Below are 22,154 nucleotides of genomic sequence, written 5' to 3'. Positions count from 1 at the left end.
GTACTAAAATCCTATTTTCTCTTACGTCCTAGAGGATGCTGGGGACTCCAAAAGGACCATGGGGTCTATACCAAAGCTCCAGAACGGAGGGGAGAGTGCGGAAGACTCTGCAGCACCGATTGAGTAAACATGAGGACCCCATTAGCCAGGATCAAACTTGTAGAGCTTAGCAAAGGAGTTTGAAACCCGACCAAGCAGCCGCTCGGCAAAGTTAACCCGCCGAGACACCTCGGGCATCCGCCCAAGAAGAGCCCATCTTCCTAGTAGAATGGGTCTCCCCCGACTTCGGCAACGGCAATCCAGCCGTAAAACTGGCACGCCGAATTGCATCACAGAACCAGCGTGTAACAGACTGCATAGACGAAGGCGCCCCAAGCACGCTGGGAGCGTACCGGACAACAGAACCTCTGTTTCCCCAAACTGATCCCAATTGGCGACCTAAAACTTTCAAGCCATGACTACATCGAGAGACTTTGAATCAGCCAATGCTGAAGTTACCACAGGCATCAAAATAGGCAGGTTTTTTTTTTTTTTTATAAACACCGAAAACCCTTTTCGTCAGAACTACTATCCGAGTTCTCAATTCCATCCATTTGGAAGATCAAACAGGGCTCTTGTGAGACAAAGCCGCTACTTCCGACAACCGCCTCGCAGGTGCCCAAAGGGCAAAAGCATGACCACTCTCTAAGAGAGAAAATTTAACACAACCTTTAATAAAGGTTTCAATCAGTGAAACACAAGAAACGCAACACCTCGTCAAGATCCCCCTGTGCCAATGGGGGCACAAATGGAGGTTGGAAGTGCAATACTCCTTTCACGAAAGTCTGAACTTCCGGAAAGGTGGCCAAAAATGTACTTTTTTTTCCTTTTTGAAAGAAAATATATATATAAGGCCAAAACTGCCCTGAAACCCAAAGACGGTGGTAAGGCTTTGCCGTTACTTATCTTCTAGCCTGAAGAAATGTGGAAATGACCTTACTGGAATACCCATTCAGATTAGAATATGGTGTTCAACCGCCACGCCGTCAAACGCAGTCGCGGTAAGTCCTGATACACGCCCGGAACTTGTTGTAACAGTTCCTCCCATAGAGGAAGAGGCCCGGGATCCTATATGAACAAATCTTAAAGAACTGGAAACCAAGCCCTCCTTGGCTAGACCTGAACAATGAGGATCACCGGTAACTCTGTCCTTCTTACGTTTATCACCTTCAGCAGAGTGAAAGCGGAGGGGATACATATACCGACCGTAAACACCAAAGGTGTCACGAGGTCGTCCACTACCATAGCTTGAGTGAAGCTTGACCTGGAATTCTATTCCTGAGGTCTCTCATTGAAGCGAGACGCCAACGTGCCCAATTGAGACACTCCTCAAAGACTTGTCACTTCTGTAAAACCTCTCAATGACGAAAGTCTTTCTACTCAGCGGAAAACTATGTCAGCTTCTGCCAATGCCACTTTGGTCCTTGTTCCGCCCTAGCGACTTACTTACGTCATTGTTGTCAAGTCATCCGACAGAATTAACAAAGGCAGATCACGAAGAATATATTTGTTGAAAACCACTCTTAAGTCAAGAAAGCTTATGGTAGACTAGGCCGCACCCAACTACTTCATCAACGGAACATATAATGGAGTGGCACTGCAAAGGTGATCAGACTCAGAATCCTCAGACCTCTTTTCCACAGGAAACACAGAACCTCAACCGTGCAGTATCTACCCTGATACCACTTCCGACATCTGCGCCGTTGGGAACAACTGCCCTTCCCTGTGTTGAAGAACAGTCAGAGAGAAATAACGATTTACACCACTTGTTTCTCGCCCTCGCCCCAACCAGGCAAACATCTCAGTACAGAATAACAATGGCTCTTACTATTGAAAGAAAACCATCATGCTATCATCCTCCAGTGAAACGGCCAAGACAATCCTGGCTATCCCCCCCAGGTAAACTGAATGTGTAGAATAACGCACGTAACTTTTTTTTTCTTTTTTATAACCGGGACAGGAGGACAAGGCCCTGAACCTTATGCATCCCTGGTATCGTGTCGCGTACTACGTACCCTTCTAGAGGGGAAACGGCAATATCCATTAGAAAATCAGTGAGGGGAACCATCTGTAACTCCAGAATGGCCATTTGGATTCTATCCGTAACTCACCGGTCCTAGTCTATTCCCGGACTAACTGAAAGTAGTAACTGAGTCCTCACCGGAGCGGGATCCCACCATATAGACTATGCGACCTGTGGTGTTTGTGGTAGAAATAGAAACGACATCCTCTTCGGTGAACCTAACAAGGCTGCAGAACTCTTACCTTTTCACCTTTCACAGGCTGTACAGAAAGGGAAAAACAAAAAACTGTATTTAACCGATTAAAAGGACTGCAACCCCCAAAAAAATGCGTCACCAACTGTTGCCAGGGAATCTAATTCCCGAAGTTAAACTTACCAGGAATATCCACCGAGATTGGCTGAACTGAGGCATCCCCCCAAACAGTGGTACACCGTCCCAGGGAAAAACTCCAGTAACTCTCGGAGTCAGCCTTAGCAGTCCCCTGGCCACACTACCCGTATACGTACGGCAGCCTGCTGCAGATTTATAGAGAAGATCCAACATAAGGAACCTCCCCTCTCTCCTTAGGGTAAATCTATTTTATGACTTACCGAACACAAACACTCCCTCATGTGCCTCTACTGCAAACAGCCCACAGCATTATTATTATTATTATTACATTTTATTTATAAGACGCCACATGTGTTTCGCAGCGCCGTACAAAGGACAGTACAGGGGACAAAACATTGTATTACAGTAAATAAATAACAGAAATAGAGTACAGGTAACAGAGCACCACACATTCTCAAGACATAGTACAGCTAAGATGTAAGTATTGAGGGAGTGATCATCGTACTACTAGAGGCTGGTGGTCATAGATGGAGATGAGCCTTTACTAGCAGGATAAAGATGGTCGTTAAGTAGGGGAGAGCTGTGAGTGAAATGTGCTGAGACGAGGGCTTAGATAACAAGAGGAAAGAGGGCCCTGCTCTGAAGAGCTAACAATCTATTGGGGAGGGGCGACAGACAGATGACAAGAGGTGCAGGCAAGTGGGAGGTAGCCTGATGGCAGTATGCAAGCAAAGCTGAGATGTTCACGGCATGAGGCAGGGGGGTGGAGGCGCGGCTTCAGCTCTGGGTTATGCATCAGAAGGGTACGCTTTGATGAATAGGTGGGTTTTTAGTGCCCGTTTGAAGCTTTGCAAGGTTGGGGAGAGTCTAATGGAGCGGGGGAGTGCGTTCCACTGAAGGGGTGCAGCACGGGCAAAATCCTGAACTCGTGCATGGGAAGCAGTGACCAGGGCGGTGGAGAGGCGACGGTCATTAGTCGACCGTAGGGGGCGGGAGGGAGTATGAGGGGAAAGGAGGTTGGAGATGTAGGGAGCAGTGGAATTAGAGATGATCTTGTATGTGAGGTGAGGAGTTTGAAGAGGATTCTGTAGGGGAATGGGAGCCAGTGTAGATTTTGTTGAAGGGGAGTGGCAGATGTGGTGCGGCGGGAGAGGAAGATAAGCCTAGCTGCGGAGTTCAGGACACATTGGAGGGGAGCAAGATGGGAGCAAGCGAGGCCAGTGAGGAGGACATTGCAGTAGTCAAGTCGTGAGATGACCAGTGAGTGGATGATGAGTTTAGTTGCACTCTGGGAGAGATATGGCCTGATACAAGCAATGTTGCGTAGCTGGAGACGACAGGATTGTGCCTGAGCTTGGATGTGGGGTGCAAAGGAGAGGGAGGAGTCAAGAGTGACACCCAGGCAGCGGAGTTGGGGAACGGGGGAGATGGTGGTGTTGTCAACAATGATGGAGATATTGGTCGGGGGTGTTGCTCTGGATGGGGGGAAGATGATGAGTTCCGTTTTGTCCATGTTGAGCTTTAGAGAGCGTTCAGACATCCAGGAGGAGATTGCAGAGAGGCAGCTGGAAACCTGAGAGAGGACAGAGGGGGACAGATCAGGAGATGAGAGGTAGAGTTGTGTGTCATCAGCATAGAGGTGGTATTGAAGGCCAAATGAGTTAATGAGCGCACCCAGGGAAGAGGTATACAGGGAGAACAGAAGGGGTCCAAGGATAGAACCCTGAGGGACACCAACAGGAAGGATGGAAGGGTGTGAGGTGGTGCTTGAGGCAGACACAGTGAAGGAGCGGTTATTGGGGTAAGAAGAAAACCAGTCAAGGACAGTGCTAGAGAGGCCAGCGTTTTGGAGTGTGCCGAGGAGGAGAGGATGATCAACGGTGTCAAAGGCAGCAGAGAGGTCCAGAAGGATGAGCAGAGAGAAGTGGCCCCTGGATTTGGCTGAAAGCAGGTCATTGGTGACTTTCACCAGGGCAGTCTCAGTTGAGTGGAGTGGGCGAAAGCCAGATTGTAGTGGATCGAGGATGGAGTTGTCAGAGAGGTAGCTTGTGACACGGCTGTAGACTAGTCGTTCAAGTAATTTGGAGGCAAAAGGGAGAAGAGAGATGGGGCGGTAGTTAGTGGGTGATGAGGGGTCGAGGTTGGGTTTTTTGAGAATAGGCGAGACCAGAGCATGTTTGAATGGTGAGGGGAAGATGCCGGTGGAGAGGGACAGGTTAAAGAGGTGAGCAAGGTGGGAGCAGGCAGTGGGGGAGAGGGAGCGGAGAAGACGGGAGGGGAGGGGGTCCAGGGGGCAGGTGGTGGGGGGGGGGATAAGATGAGGGAGTGGACTTCCTTTTCTGAAGTCAGATGGAAGGAGGACAGGGTGGGATAGATGGAAGGGAGGGATAGAGGGGGCAGGGGAGTAGCAGAGGGGTGACGGCGGGAGATGTCGTGTCGGATATCCTCAATTTTGGAGATGAAGAAGGAGGCAAAGTCAGTGGCAGTGAGGGAGGATGGGAGGGGAGGAGGAGGGGGGCGAAGGAGAGTGTTGAAAGTTTCAAAGAGACGGCGTGGACAGGAGGACTGAGAAGAGATGAGTGCTTGGAAAAAGGATTGCTTGGCGAGGGAAAGAGCAGAGCTGTAGGAGGAGAGAATAAACTTGAAATGGAGGAAGTCCGCCAGAGAGTGAGGTCTCCTTCAGGAGCGTTCAGCGGAGCGTGAGCATTTTTGTAAGAAACATGTTAGTTTGGTGTGCCAGGGTTGGGGTTTAGAGCGGCGGAGGGGGACAGAGGAGAGGGGGGCCACAGAGTCGAGAGCAGCGGTTAGGGAAGAGTTATAGAAGGTGGCTGCCTGGTTGGGACAAGTCATAGTGGAAAGAGGAGAGAGGAAAGTCTCGAGGGAGGACATGAAAGTGGGGTTGAGAGACCCAAGATTGCGTCTGGTGGTGGTGGGTCTGGGCGTGGAGAGGAGGAGGGTGGATGAGAGGGTGAAAGAAAGCAGATGGTGGTCAGAGAGAGGGAAGGGAGAGTTTGAGAAATCAGAGAGATCACATCGGTGGGTGAAGACAAGGTCGAGGGAGTGGCCGAGATTGTGAGTAGCGGTGGTGGTCCATTGAGAAAGTCCAAAGGAGGTGGAAAGGGCGAGAAGATTAGTGGAAGCGGCATTAGTGATGTCAATAGGGATGTTAAAGTCTCCGAGGATGACAGAGGGGAGGTCAGAGGAGAGAAAGTGGGGAAGCCAGGCAGCAAAGTTGTCAAGGAAAGGTGAACAGTGGCCAGGGGGGCGGTAGATCACTGCCACAAGGAGGTGAATGGGGTAGAAGAGGCGGATAGTGTGGACCTCAAAGGTGGAGAAGGTGAGAGAGGGCTCAGGTGGGATGACACAAAAGGTGCAGTTAGGGGAGAGAAGGACGCCCACGCCTCCACCCTGGCGACCATCAGTTCTGACTGTGTGGGTGAAGGAGAGGCCTCTGTAGGAGAGGGCAGCAGGGGAGGTGGTGTCAGAGGAGGAGAGCCAGGTTTCAGTGATGGCGAGAAGGTGAAAAGAGTGGGAGATGAAGAGGTCATGGATAGTTGGCAGCTTGTTGCAGATTGATCTAGCATTCCAGAGAGCACAGGAGAAAGGAAGGGAGGGGACAGGGGAGATAGGGATAAGGTTGGCTGGGTTCTGAGTGTTTGTGGGTGATTTTGAATTTGGGGGGTGAGCATAGAAACATAATCATATCACTTAGCTTTCCTGTATACGATCCTTTGAGACAGCGCCCAGTGTCGACCAGTCGTTGACTTTCACAATATTCCATCAGTGGCGGAAAAAGAATAACCCTTCGGACTTCTGGAGAGGGCGTGAGTCACAGCCGACCTAGAGCTTTATCAACAGAGCGACCAGCACATGAGAAGGAATACCAGTACACCAGCATTCATCATAAATCATAATATGAATATACATACTGTAATACACATAGCCACATATCCTAAATGTATATATAACATACATATAAACGGTTTGTCCCGAGCCTTCTGGACCCCAGTGACATTAATGTGTTCTGAACGTGTATGACCATGTACTGAAAAGCCCCAGTTGTAGATCTACCAGGAAACATTACAGTCGACAGAAAACCCCAGTACTCGTGGACAGCAGGGATTAGTTACCAGGCAAAAGTACCGTCTTGCGACCCCAAGCGGTCCGAGGAAAGTAACATACAACTGTATATACACAGGTATAAGTCAGATACAGCATGCCCACTTACCCCCGGTGACAACAGTTGTTGCTGACAGGGTCACCCACATACTATTGTGCCTCCCATATAATGTTCACTGTTTATGTTGTAGCAAGCACCCACGTGCGTCGGTGATGCAGACAGTGAACCCCATAGATGTTTGAAACAGAACACTCACACCTGTCGCCCCAAGTATACTAAAATGGTACCTCTGACAGGGAGCATACAGAAAATACATACAAGAATGACCTGATGCTCATTCCTAACTCAACTAGTGTTATGTATGTTTAACATAACACTAAACACTCTGCCCCCCCCCCCTTGTTTGTACATTACGTACTTCTAGGCGGGGACAGAGGGAAAATGGCGCTGACCATGTATGTGTGAGGGCTAAGCCCCGCCCCCCTCGGTGCGCTATAGCTCCACTACATTATAAACATATAGGTTGGGCACCGTATATAGTGCTAAGACACTATACACCATCGGAAAGTAATGCTGCTCAGGGCGCGCCCCCCCACCCCCACCCCCGTGCACCCTGCACCCCAGCAAACTGTCGGCGTGTGGGAACATCGCCGTGCAGCGTGCCCGCAGCCACCAAATGGCGGGGGCATCGGCCGCGGCGTCTGGGGCCATCGCATGTACCTTTCCCAGCAGTTAACACAGCCTACAGCGATCCACAGGGCGCTCCCCCCCAGCGCACCGCACCCATAGAAGCCGGCAGCGCTGGAGAATGGCGCGCAGTGTGCTATAACATTCTGGCGGGGTCTGGGACATGGCCAATGCAAGACAGTACAGCCTCTAAAAAAAAAAAACCTGTAACCTGCTGTCCAGGGCGCCCCCCCCAGCGCCCTGCACCCGTGATGGCCGGCGGCGAGGGATCAATGGCGCGCAGCGCGCTGTAACATGCTGGAGGGGGTTGAGACACGGTGCCGAGGCACCGAATTCGCTTTCACTGCCAGCCTTATGAAGAAAAACAGTAACCTGCTGCCCAGGGCACTCCCCTGCACCCCGAAAGTGCCGTTGGTGTGTGGGAGCATGGAGCGCAGCACGACCGCTGTACCTCCGTTACTGAAGTCTTCTGCCGTCACTGAAGTCTTCTTTTCTTCCAATACTCACCCGGCTTCTTTCATCTGGCTTCTGTGAGGGGGGTGACGGCGTGGCTCCGGGAACAAGCAGCTAGGTGCACCAAGTGATCGAACCCTCTGGAGCTAATGGTGTCCAGTAGCTGAGAAGCAGAGCCCTTGAACTAAGAAGAAGTAGGTCCTGCTTCTCTCCCCTCACTCCCATGCCGCAGGGAGCCTGTAGCCAGCAGGTCTACCTGAAAATAAAAAACCTAACATATAGTCTTTTAGAGAAACTCAGTAGAGCTCCCCTAGTGTGTGTCCCATCACTCATGGGCACAAAGTCTAACTGAGGTCTGGAGGAGGGGCATAGAGGGAGGAGCCAGTTCACACCCAGTTTAAGTGTTTATAGTGTGCCCAAGCTCCTGCGGATCAGTCTATACCCCATGGTCCTTTTGGACTCCCCAGCATCCTCTAGGACGTAAGAGAAATTAAATTACTGAGCCAGAAGGCGGGGATATAGGGGACTGGCCCGTTGTATTCTGGGAGGCCAACAGGTTTGATCGCTGGTGCCAATCTGCAGTCGCTACCTCATATCCCAATGTTTATCCTGTGGACAACCTGTGGACCCAGCAGGAGAAACTATTGGCATTTAAGATTGTGGTTTCAACAGCTACACCGAGGTAAAGCTGTGTGGTAGAAGGGTCTCTTGCTTAATAAATGTTTTATTTCCCTGAGGAATGCGCCATAGAGGAGCTCTAGCATGTCCAACAGATTCAAACAACAGGATCCCCTGGGACAAACCAAAGCAACAAGATTACCAGATATGCTTTCATTCTCTACTTTTTTGAGCAACCTTGGTAATAGGGCTACTGAAGGGAACTGATAAAGCAAAAGAATAATCCTACGTCATCAATCAGCCTTGCTCCTTGATCTAATTTTATGTTTATGTCTGGATGCCCTTATCTGTCCATCAGTTCCTAAATGAGCTTGGGATGCAGGGATCACTCTTCTGTATACACATTATTTCCATCTGAGATAGGCCACTTCCAAATTGTCTACTTCCGGGATAAGTATTCTGGTGAGAGCCTAACCATTTCTCTCATACCATTTCATAATTGTGACTGACTCCACGCTATTGGTTCAGGTATGCCCCATTGACATTGTTAACTTAGTCTGTACAGCTCATCTGCTTAGAAGGCTCTGGCTATCATCAGGACTCTGAACACTGCCTGAAGTTCCAGCACACTTATTGGGAGCAATTATTTCTCCAGCGACCTTTGAATCTAGACTGAACGATTACAGCCATCAAGCCTCTGAGGCTGGCATTTGTGGTCACCAGTACCCAATACCAAACAACAAATGAACGGCCTTTGCATAAATTCCTGTACTTCTGAGCAAGATAGATCAAAATTATATCTATAATATAAGCAAACTAATATCAGTCTAGCAAGCTGCGTACTAGGGATGAGAAAAGGCATTGTTCAGCCTTAGAGCTCTTAGTGGTTACTAGACGGACATGCAAAGTGGGCTGCTCCCTTACACCACCCACCTCACCTGGCTCACAGCAAGTCAAACTCAATACTGAAAGCCAAATGGAGGCATGCACCTCCTATCCAACAGCTTCAAGTGATTAACATGATTGAGAGAATAGGGAGAGACAAGAGACAGAATGTAGGGAGACATGGGGAAGAGAAAGAGATCATTTAAGGGAATATGGGGAGAGAACAATAGGTAATTTAGGGAAAGAATATCGGGGAAGACAGGAAAGAGGTAAAGATTACAGGCGAAGAGAGAGTATAGTTGGAGAGAAAGAAAATAGAACGGGAGAGTCGAGGAGTGAGAGAGAATACAGGGATAAGAGAGAATGGGGCGGCAGAGGAGGGAAACAGGGCAAAGGAGGGAAACGGGGGGCAGAACAGAGAAAACAGCATTAGAGAGAGAATATAACTGGGAGAGAGCATACGTGGATTGAAGGAGTAGGATTAAGAACGAGAATGCAGGGGAAGTGATTGAAAATATAGGGATTGACATGGGAGAGTGAAGGAATGGGGAGGAGAGAAGAGAGAGAGAGAGAATATAAGGGGAAGAGAGTTAGAGAGAATATAGGGGGAGAGAGTATATAGGGGGAGATGAGGGAGAGAGATGGAATAAGGGAAACAGGGAGAGGGATAGGATGAATTGAATGAAGAGAACCGGATGAATAGGGGCGATAGTGTAGAGGAATGGGAGGAGACAGGGGAGAAGAAATGAGAGTGTTCCGATAAAAAAATGGGTCCAAAATGCTAGTAAATTAATATTTTACAATATACAGCCTACAAAATGAGGGGTAGTATACGGAATTTTAGGGAAAATTCCAGTATGACATTTTAATCAAGAATATTTTAATTAAGGAGTGCTTTATCATACAGTTTAGAATATTAGAAGGGACAATTGTTGAATGCAGCATCATTCATAGTTCTTAATAAGTCATATTTTTAACGATACTAAAACTTAATGTACCTCTACAGCAATTTCTGGAACAACATTACTGTCCATAAATCTCTTTAAAATACATTACTGATGAGATGCTGGTGTTTCTCTACATTTCAAAGCAAAATACTGTAACGTGCCAGAACATTCCTTTCCAGTTTTGCCATATTCAATTCATTTCAAACATCACAGGATCTACCACCGTGCCTTGGCTGTAGCTTTGGTTGTGCTTTTAAGGACAGGCATACAAAGACGTTTGCAATTAACTGCAGCACTCCAATTGTAAAACACATACAAAAGATCATTTATACTTAACCTTATTTAAGCACTGAATGTAAAGGTGACCTCTGCAATACAGTCTTAATAAAAAGTCAGATTGTATAAATACTAGTCTTAGTAAACATTACATTTAAAAACCGTACTGAAACATCAAATAGGGTTATACTCACTAGACTGCTTTCTAATATAAAAGCCATGACTGATCATCATAAAACAGAAACCCAGCAGTGCATGGTCACGTACATAAAGTAGCAATCTTGTTTAAGCAAAGTCAGGTTGGTTTTGCTCTTTAAATCTCACAATTAAATCACTGAAAACCTCAGCACTTGCGGCACCTCGCAGACTATTATATTTGGCCTCTGGTCTCTTATAGGGATCCCAGGAATGTGCTGGCCTATGTATTTTGTAACCCCCAGGTCACCTTGTACAATCAAAATGTGGTCTAAAGAACCCCTGTCTATTATATAAAAAAAAAGGATAAACATTAAGATAATATACATGTTTCAAACATCTCTTTAATTAGAACATTATACTCTAGTATCCTAAGAGTGCTTTTGGTAGGAAACTTAGAAAACATGCACTGTAAGAGTTCCCTGAGGAGCGGGGAAACACTGTTCTACACAATAGCCATTCACTGAATGCAAAATCTGAGGCAGTGCCTGCACATACAGTATGCTGGGCATATCTTCTGAAGATGCAGATAATGGTGTAATGTATACCTGTCTTGTTGTCTTGTGCAATCTAGTGTGTGTGTGTGTGTGTGTGTGTGTGTGTGTGTGTGTGTGTGTGTGTGTGTGTGTGTGTGTGTGTGTGTGTGACAATTATATTTACAAAATACACTTTTTCGCTCTATTAAACACAATTTAGGAAAAAAACTAAACAAGGAACGCCTCTATCTTAATGTTGATCAATTAATAAAATAAAGACTTTGGTCACCAAGGGTTCCAAACAAGTAATCTATATAGATATTGCATCAGCATAAAAGCAAATAAGTACTCTTGAGTCTTTATTCAAACATGAGTAAAGTGTGCCGTCAATTTTCCAAATCCATGTACTCAACAGTTCGGTTTATTTTGGTTGTAACAGCATCTATACTAATTGCAAAATTTACTTATTCGTACATCCAGGAGGGGTAAAACAAATGATTGATGACATAGCTAGGCTTGAAAAATGGTCAAGAACATGGCAACTACAGTTTAATGCTAAAAAATGCAAAATCATGCACTTGGGTCTCAAAAACTCAAAGGCTAAATATAGTATCAAGGGTACTATAATGGAAACTACTGAGTAGGAAAGGGATTTAGAAGTCACTATTTCAAGTGACTTAAAGGCAGGAAAGCAATGCAACAAAGCAATGAGAAAGGAAAGTCAGATGCTTGGTTGCATAGGGAGAGGAATCAGTAGCAGGAAAAGAGAAATTATAATGCCACTGTATAGGTCATTGGTGCGGCCTCATCTGGAATACTGTGTCCAGTTCTGGAGACCATATCGCCAGAAGGATATAAATACATTAGAGAGTGTACAAAGAAGGGCAACTAAAATGGTGCATGGCCTACATCACAAACTTACCTGGAAAGGCTAAAAGATCTTAACATGTATAGTATGGAGGAGAGAAGGGAAAGGGGAGACATGATAGAAACTTTCAAATATACCAAAGGTTTTAACAAAGTTCAGGAGGGAAACATTCTTCAAAGGAAGAGAAGTATTAGAACTCGAGGACACACAATTAAACTGGAGGGAGACAGGTTCAGGGGAAATTTAAGGAAAAATTACTTCACAGAAAGGGTAGTGGATAAGTGGAATAGCCTCCCATCAGAGGTGGTACAGGCTAAGACTGTAGAGCAATTTAAACATGCTTGGGATAGGCATATTAATAAGGTTCAAAAAGGGTTGAGATTACCAAAAGGATAAAAAAAAGGGGCAGACTATCTGCCGTCAAATTCTATGTTACATCGTTCATGTCACAGAAATATAGTATCCTCAACCTTGGAATTATTGACCAATTACATGAGGCCTTATATGAATGAGCTGTTGCTGTGGGTGATGTACTGCAGGCTCAAGAAACTGTCAAAAGCTGACCTTTACAGTTTGATAAAGCAACACAAGGTTCTTGGAAGTACATTGTACATTCAGACTCATCTTAATACTCATGAATATATTCTACTTGTCCAGAAGATGGCTAAATTCTACATGTGCCTCAAACAGCCTTTAAAAGAACAGCAGGAAATTTAGATCTTACCAGTTAGATTAATTTGCAGTTTGGCCACATTCCTGACTCGATTAAGATGTTCCTTTGCCTTCTTGTATTCATAATAATAAAGACAGACATATCCACACTCTAGATGTAGTTGTACAAGCAAATCTTGAGCCTCTTCTTTCAAAATCAGGCTTTCAACATTTGGAATTACTGTAAAAGAAAACAAATGTAAAAATAGTTACTGACTGAAGGTTATCAGAATGTTTTGCTGCTGCAATAGATCTTACATGAAACTAGGAAGTGAATTAGATATATAAAACGAAACCTGAAAAAACACACAGGATGAAGTAAACATTATATGAAAAGATGTGTGAATATAAACTATGTATTAATTCCATAGAAAACATAACTAGAGTATTCAAATAAGTAAGAAGTGCTTGCAGCACCATTAACTAAGCTTTTTAACCAATGTAATGCTGACTGATATAATTTCAGGTGACTGGATAACGGCAAATGCATTTCCACATTACAAAACGATACATTGGGAAGGCATAAGATAAGCATTTAAGTTGTATCAATAGTATGGAAATACAATAAAATACTTTTTTCAACTATAAAAAAATAAAGAAAAATAAAAAAACATAAACCAATGTAAAAAAAATAAGTGTAAAATATATAAACCAATTAAAATATCAAAAGCAGTATGGATTTGTTGGAGGTAGGTTATTTGAAATGGAGGATTTTTTTAACTCCCTAAAGCAGAGGTTCCCAAACGCAGACCTCAAGGCACTCCAACGGTTCAGGTTTTAAATGTATCCATCATGCTTGGACACAGGTGACTTAATTAGCACCTAAGTCAATTTGATTTAACCATCTGTGCTGAGCCATGGATATACTTAAATCTTGGACTGTTGGCATGCCTTGAGGACCGCGTTTGGGAACCTCTGCCCTAGAGTGATGGATCGGAAAATTAGTGTTCTTAAGTAACTTGACTTTTTGCAAGAAAATGGATATGGTATCCCACAAAAAAACATGGAAATTAAAATCATTAGATAAAAGATATGGAGTGGAACAAGAGACAATGACCCAAATGCAATACCCTGTAATATACAGGCAGCAGCAACATTTCAGCAATATAACTGCTAGGCTTAAAGCAGAAATTTTTTTTAAACCAACCTATTGCCAAGAAAATATAAAACATTGTCGATGCCTGTAGTTTATTACATTTCGGATTAGAAGATAGGTTCTCAAACGCAGCCCTCGGGACCCCACAGTTTATGTTTCCAGGTCTCCTCATCACCTCACAGAATCACAAATGAAATAATTAGTTCTACCTGTGGATCATTTCAAATGTGTCAGTGAGTAATAACTGCATCTGTGCACCTGATAGGTGACCTGGAAAATGTGACCTCAGGACAGAGTTTGAGAACCACTTGACAAGAGTGTTTCAGTAATAAGCTCATATAAAGGAAGAGTAACATAAGAAGAACTTGTGATAGGGTGATAGATGCATGGAACAGCCTCCCAGGAGCTGTGCTGGGGACTCATACATATAAAGAAACAAAGAATGTGTAACAAAAAACACACTGCTAAGAGCAATCCTACCTCCACGACCAAAGGGTAAAACAACAAACAAAGTACTTTAGATAGATGGACATTAGGGGGGCAGATTTAACAAAGAGTGATATTCGTGTTATCACCAGTCACAAATAATAAATGGTGCTCTAGCCAATCAGCTTCTACCGGTCATATGTATGAAACAAAAAGAAAGGAGCCGATTGGCTGAAGGACCATTTAACTTTGGAACACTAATGAGTTATAACAAGAATATCACTTCTTGTTAAATCTGCAACCAAAGGTTTCTTTTTTAACTTCAAAGCCCTCTCTGACTTATATAAAAACTCTCTGCAAAATCCTGAGTGTAATGTCTCTGAAGTGCTGGTGTGTTCCTTCATCAATGCCTTCATTCTGTATATGAGTATTTGAAAAATGAAGTGGAAATCTAATATATACCAGCCTTGCAGACATATACTAAGGCCACAGACATTTAACCTTATACAGCTGTGATTACATCATTGTTAGTGTTAGGATGTGCCCGCTTCATTAAAGAAAAACAAAATTTCATTTACAATCAAATTTTAAATTACATCTGGGAGAAGAAATTGGAATGTCAATCGTATAACATGTAATAGGTTACATAATAATTATGTGCATATATCATTGACAGTGAATACATTATTAGAAACAAGTTTCAAAAAGCATTATGTACATACTGCTGACACATCACAGAATATTATTGGTACCAGCATACACTATATCCACTAGCAATTATAGCAGATGAACGTCAGCTCTTTTGCAATGCTGAATGAGCTGTAACCGGCAGCTGTCTAATTGTGGAATCCATGTATTGCTGTATAACACAGTAATAACTGTACTTGCAATAATAAGCGTGTTTTTAAGCAACTACATTTGTCTGGGATACAGGGGTATATTCAATTAGGGTCGAAAGCTGCCGTCTGTCAGATTTAGATTTTTTAAGGGGATTCGACCTATTCAATCCCAGCTGTTTTTATTCGACAAGTCGTGGAATTTGACTTGTTGAATAGTACGTGAATCGGCGGTATAGCTGCCGATTCACGTACTTTTGAGTGAAACAGGGCCAAATTCGACAGGATTTGGCCCCGTTTCCGACCATCTCAGTCCGACATAAAAAAATGTCGGACTGAGATATGGGACCCGAGAGGCGAGAGGAGGAGAGCCGCGGACAGACGGGGGAGATCCGCGGACAGAAAGGAGAGCAGCGCTACAGCACAGAGCTGCAGGAGGATGCGTCACAGCCACGCCGCTCACGGCAGCGTCCACCCGGCTCCAGCAAGTGAGGTCACGCGGCTGTGAGACATCCTTCTGCAGCGCTGCTCTCCTCCGTCTGCCCGCAGCTGTCCCCGCTGGTCTCCCCCCTCTCCTCCGCTCACAGGTCTCATCTCAAATCAACTTTTTTTAAAGGATTGAATAGGGGTTGTCGGATCCATTCCGACAAATGCATGTCGGAATGGATCCGACCCTAATTGAAAATACCCCACAGTCTGTTTTATCCATCTACTACTGAAGGTGACAGAAATAAACAAGAAATGTGGAACATTCTCTTATTTATTACTATGGGGGAGCTCATAGCTTGTGTGCTAAGTTTCCCAGTCTTCAAAGTAACAGAAATGTACAAGACTACATATTGGTAAATTCATACACTATGGCAGGGTCAGTTATGTCACAACAAGCATAACTGACATTGCTATACCTTATTACTTTAGCTCTTTGTGCTATGTATTACATCACCTTTGCACCTGAAATTCTTTTTTGCATAGTGTTTATTTCATTGTCAACTTTGCACACAAAAAAAAAATTGTGGTGATTTACTTTTATTTTAAATTCTGACTATTGTGCCTTCCAAGGTTATTATTTGACAGTCTGGGGTAGAAAGCCCCTTTTCTTGGAGAATCTAGATTCTCTCTATGAAGTGTCACTTAATGCCATAAAACATACGTACTGGTATTTTCATTAGCGGATGTAACTATTTGAAACTTATTGCACCAGGGTATGTTTTACTTTGTTTCACATAATCTGGATTTATTGGCTAATTCAGGTTGGAATGAAAATCGCGATCCTACCGGAATTATTACGATCGCCCAGCGGGTGCATGCGCAGCACCCATCCTGCACATGCACCTGCACTGTCAATCAGGCAGAGGTGGTCGTGGTGCAGGGCAGGTGAGCAACGCTCCGCTTCCAGGGCGGAAATGGAGTGTTGTGGGGGGGCATTGCAGAGCAAATGGGGGGGCGGAGGCGACCAAACGGGGGCATGACCACAGCGGCTTCATGACGTCACACCGCAGCCGCCGCAATAAAAAACATGGCAGCGGGCGTCCTGCAAGCGCTGCTAAGCTGCTCTGGCAGGAGGCTTCCTCAGTTTCTGCTACAAGCAGAAATTGTGATTTGTTTGCAATTTCTGCTTGTTGAACGGGGGAGGCACCGATCAGCATTCTAGGCGGCCATGCCCAGCGATGCGATCCAAAGGGTTGCAAATTCTGCTAATTGCCAGAATTTGCTATCCTTTCTGAATTAGGCCCTTAGAATGGGAGGATAGAGTATCCATCACCGTAGAAAACAAACAAGTGTTCCTTTGTTATTTATATATCACAGCGGTTATCTTTGCCCTTCTCACACACTGTGGGCCACTTTCAGAGAGCGCCATCTTTCAACACCACTTTTATCCTGCACCTTTGTACATTATTACAGAAATGTTGGGACTGCTATAGCAGTTTGTGATGGAGGTGTGAGGAAATAATGTACCTTTCGCTGTTAATATACTGTAGCGTTAGTTTAAAGTCAGAGTAAAATTGAACAAAGTATTTTCTCCTCATGCTTTATATGATAAAATTCTGATTTGGGCCCAAATGTAATAACCTATTAATTATGTGCAGTAGTGAGATTTCGCCACTAGATTTAAGGCAGCAATTTTTAAAAAGGCCATATCTTGCAGCAGCCCACAATTTGCAGGCTATTACATTTGGACATTGATGTTTATTTATTCTTTAAAGGTAAAGAGCCAATGTATTCTGTTAAGTAAATGTAGATGCCCTACATTACTGTCATCATGGTGGGAGACACAAAAGGACCCGCACAGACCATAGTGCCTGTAGATGCTGCAATCCCTAGGCAGAGATTTCCATAGAACTATTCCGCAAGTCCAGTATGTTTGTATATTCATCATGTGCCCAAATGGGAAACTCATAATTGGAGTCTCTCAGAAGCAATTGCTGCAAGCAGCTTCTTGGTCTCGTATACAGACTCAGTCACACACAGACATACAAGTGTCATATTAAATTAATCAGCATAGTCTCCTGGTGCGTTGCATGTTTGGCAAACAAGACGTTCGGTGCCAGCAAAGTTGAATGGTACCTGGGCGGCTCCCCCACGCCAGTCATCTTGCACTGTGTGGCATATTGAGATTATTGTTAGGGACCACCAGTGAAACAGAGACGCCTTGCCGATTGTCCTGGGGGCTTGATCCCTATATTTGCAAATATAAGCAACCAAGATCTCTGTATATTTTGCTATTATGTAGTGTTATTTCAAAAGTCACAGTGTGCATTAGGGATACCAAAATGTTTTTCTTACTCAGAATTACCCCTCCCTTTTAGTACCTGAGTGACATCATTGATCTGATTGAGCAGCTTGCCAGTAAATACTGTATGTATTGAGGCTTCATGTATGAGGACAAATCTGTATACTTCCCTTCTGATATACTTAATTAAAAAAATATTTTCAAATTATACAGCTTGTCCATTATGTGCAAAGGAGGAAATCTGTCTAATACGATTACTCTGTTCATGGTCCCAATGCATCAACCATCACCAGCCACAAAAAAACGTCCAACTCTTTCCATCACGGTCTATATTGGACAATACAAACAAACTATCTGTTAACTGCCTGATTTTGCTCATAACTCCAATCTTCTGCAACCCTCCCTGGATGAGACACAGCCATTCAGGAGTCACCTGGTGGGCTGTGTAAGATCCTGAATAAATCAGACGCATACCCAGATGTTTTTTCCTTCTACAACCTATAATATGAGGCATAATTACCACTCACTGAAACCTAGTATGACCAATAAGCCCCCTTACCACATTTGTATTTCTAAGTATATGGGCGAGCCTCCTATATGGTCTTATATTGATAATATATACTGTATACACAAGGCAAAAGATCTCATAAAATGGGAATTCGCTATAAGGATATGAGGAATTCATGTCCATAGATCTGAATACATAAAGCTCGTTTCTGGATTCTCCATATTTTCTGCAGCCTAGGTGGCATAACGGAGCAGCTCTTGCAGTATACGTACAGTACATTTTTGTCCATCCTCTTTGCACCACAAACATGCAATCATTATACAGGTTGAGTATCCCTTATTCAAAATGCTTGGGACCAGAGGTATTTTGGATATCGTATTTTTTCGTATTTTGGAATAATTGCATACCATAATGAGATATCATTGTGATGGGACCCAAGTCTAAGCACAGAATGCATTTATGTTACATATACACCTTGTACACACAGCCTGAAGGTAATTTTAGCCAATATTTTTTGTAACTTTGTGCATTGAACAAAGTGTATCTACATTCACACAATTCATTTATGTTTCATATACACCTTATACACACAGCCTGAAGGTCATTTAATACAATATTTTTAATAACTTTGTGTATTAAACAAAGTTTGTGTACATTGAGCCATCAAAAAACAAAGGTTTCACTATCTCACTCAAAAAAGTCCGTATTTCGGAATATTCCGTATTTCGGAATATTTGGATATGGGATACTCAACCTGTATATAAAAAGGAAAATAAACCGTATGCAGTAAGCAGCAGATATACAGTAAATTCACCAGCCTTGTTATTACTGATTGTGCAGGTATATTCAATAGCGTTTCATGTTAAGGTTACCTGAATACCTTGAGTATACAATGTGGTATATTCTAATAATGATTGACCCATAAACTGCAATCCTGTATCATATTCTATTTACCACAGTGACTTAACGTGCAGTCACAGGAATTTATGTGTGCACTAAGCACAGGCCAGGTGGGCCCCCTGAGAGCAGATCCTTAAATAAGATGAGCTGGTAAAATAACACACATCCACAAATGATAAGTCACTGGTGATTTCATGGTGTTTGCCTTTATGTGCAGATGCCTTGCTGTTCTTGCAAAATGCAGAATGTATTTTAGATCTAAAAACTCGTAAAACATAAAGTGCCTGGCACTATTACACTGTTTTTATAAAGCCTGGAGGTGTAATTCTAAATCTGTTACCTCTATGCAGGAAAAAGGACACAAATATCTGTTTCTTGGCAGCATTAACAGTATAGTGGCTAAACAAAAGCCACAATCCCTTTAGATGACAAATATATATTCCAAGATTAATCTTGTGTACAAATAAAGGGATTTTGTTATCAGGAATCATTGTGACAAGTTTTGCTGGACAAAAAAACTAAATTTCTTATACACAGAAATACAGCGCACAGGGGCAATGAATTAAAGCCTGGAGAAGGGATAAAGAAGTGATAAAGCAGTGATAAGGTCATGGAGATAACGCACCAGACAGTCATTACGGATTGGAAAAAAGACAGTTAAGAGCTGATTGACTAGTGCGTTATCACTTTGCACTTATCACTGCTTTATCACTTCTTTATACCTTCTTCAGCCTTAATACATCTGCCCCAACATTCCTAAAACATAGTAAATAAAATGTAATACCATCCCCATCTCACACCAAACAACTTGATTAGCAATGCTCCTGAAAGTGATTATAGGAAGAATTGTGCAGTTTTGCAATTTCCTAACCTTCTTGATTAATTTGCAATAATCTAATCCAATTAGATTGCAATAGTTCAATACAATAAAATTGCAGTAAAGGCTGGCACTGAGCATTACAGTGCTATTTCTGGATTGCCTGATCTTCTTACATAATAGTGTCTGTGGACCAACACAGTTTTCTACCATGCTAGATCAGTTGCGGTCAAGATCCCGGCAGCTGGGATCCTAACAATATAATACAGACAGCGGGATCTCGGGGTTAGGTACTAGGAAGAAGGTTAGGGTTTAGCTGCAGGGGTGGAGGAGTTTAGGATTTAGCTGCAGGGGTGGTGGAGATTATGGTTAGGCTGCAGGAGGGAATGGAAAGGGTTAGGCTGCAGGAGGGGGATGTACCTTCCCTTCTCTGACTTAAACAATCTTCTCCACACTCCCTTCGACGGCTCCAAATTGCTTGGTTTCTGCACCGTAATACTTATGTCAGTGTCGTCTGCTGACTCAGCTATGTTTATGTACCCTGCACTTGTCCTATATTGTCTTAAACTGTAAGTCACTGTTTTCTTTTTTTCTTATTTGTTTACGTGCTCTGTAACTGGGCGCTGCAGATCCCATGTGGCGTCATATAAAGGATAATAATAATACCGTTAGGGTTAGGCTGCAGGAGGGGGCGGTTGGAGTAAAATTACATACCGTAATCTGACTGTCGAGATCCCGACTCCCGGGATTTCATATCCAACTGGCTAGATCAAATCTAGTTTGATTATATGTATGCAATCAATTTTGATGAAGCCATAGACCACATAGTAGTTGGTCAATATTTCTGCATGTGGGCAGCTTAAATCAGAACATATTGTACAACACATACATTTGTTTCAATATTGAAAATACATTTCTCTGAGAGCTGGAGGAATGGATGGGCGCAAGCTCACATTTAAAGAATTATATGGAAATTGCTTCACAAAACCTGAGTTTTCATACTAGTGACCTGATGGAGAGTAGGGAGTATATATCGAGTGTACACTGCTCAGAAGAAATGTGCAATGAATTTGTGTGCACATATTTTGTAAGCCTCCGCAGTATAGATTCACACAAGATCCATAAAACAAATTGGCTTATGTTCAATTCTGCATCAGGCCCTAGATGTTTTCCTGAAAATTGAAAACTGGATACAAAACAAAGTTTAATTTTCCAACCTTTCAAAACACATGGGAAAAAAAGCCAAATATAACATGCAAATGTGTGACTGCAAACAAGCTGGGCTGGTTACAAAGCAATTAAAGTAATTGTCATCTTAGAAAACGGCCAGGTTCATGTTAGGAGACAAATTCATGTTAATGTATCTGTGCTAGATTGACTTGAAAACTCATGAAATTATTGTAAACAATATCTTGAGAACAGCGCTGCACACAATGGGGGTGATTCCGAGTTGTTTGCTCGTTGCCGATTTTCGCTATACTGCGATTAGACGCTTACTGCGCATGCGCAAGGTTCGCAGAGCGCTTGCGCTTAGTTATTTTACACAAAAGTTAGGTATTTTACTCACGGCATAACAAAGCTTTTTCATCGCTGTGGTGATCGTAGTGTGATTGACAGGAAGTGGGTGTTTCTGAGCGGAAACTGGCCGTTTTATGGGAGTGTGCAGAGAAACGCAGGCGTTCGAGTTCCATAACGCGGGAGTGTCTGGAGAAACGGAGAAGTGGCTGGGCGAACGCTGGGTGTGTTTGTGACGTCAAACCAGGAACGAAAAGGACTGAGCTGGTCGCAATGGCTGAGTAAGTCTGGAGCTACTCAGAAACTGCGGGGTAATCGTTACGAGAAAATTAGCGAAACTTTCGTTCGTAATTCTGCTAGGCTAAGATACACTCCCAGTAGGCGGCGGCTTAGCGTGTGCAATGCTGCTAAAAGCAGCTAGCGAGCAACCAACTCGGAATCCCCCCCAATGTGAGACCCTTTAACAATATCCCCCATCTCAGCATGATCTTGTGATTTCAGGATAAAAACCTTCATTTACCTATGGCTTTGTGACAAGTATTAAAATTGGCACAGTAATAAAAAAAAGCACAAAATTAAAGATTACAATCTCAGGCAAAAATATATTTTACATTAGGCAGGTCTATATGACATACCACACGGAATGCATCTCACAGCCAAATAGTAAGTAGAAGGAATACATGTTATGCTTGCATG

At 43.7% G+C, this 22,154-nt stretch overlaps 1 protein-coding gene across 2 annotated transcripts in view; it reads right to left on the bottom strand.

Annotated features, from left to right (window-relative positions):
• TTC27 (tetratricopeptide repeat domain 27) overlaps nt 1-22,154 on the bottom strand; it is an 880,123-nt gene that overhangs the window by 511,485 nt on the left and 346,484 nt on the right. For both annotated transcript variants that reach the window (XM_063917959.1, XM_063917958.1), the window contains one exon: nt 12,643-12,810. In XM_063917959.1, the coding sequence (XP_063774029.1) occupies nt 12,643-12,810 (168 nt within the window). The remainder of the gene's footprint in view (nt 1-12,642; nt 12,811-22,154) is intronic.

Source organism: Pseudophryne corroboree, chromosome 4 (assembly GCF_028390025.1).
Source record: "Pseudophryne corroboree isolate aPseCor3 chromosome 4, aPseCor3.hap2, whole genome shotgun sequence".
In the NCBI taxonomy this organism is placed as follows: Eukaryota; Metazoa; Chordata; class Amphibia; order Anura; family Myobatrachidae; genus Pseudophryne; species Pseudophryne corroboree.
The sequence above is the reverse complement of the archived record's forward strand: the minus strand, read 5'-3'. Positions and strand labels throughout refer to the sequence as shown.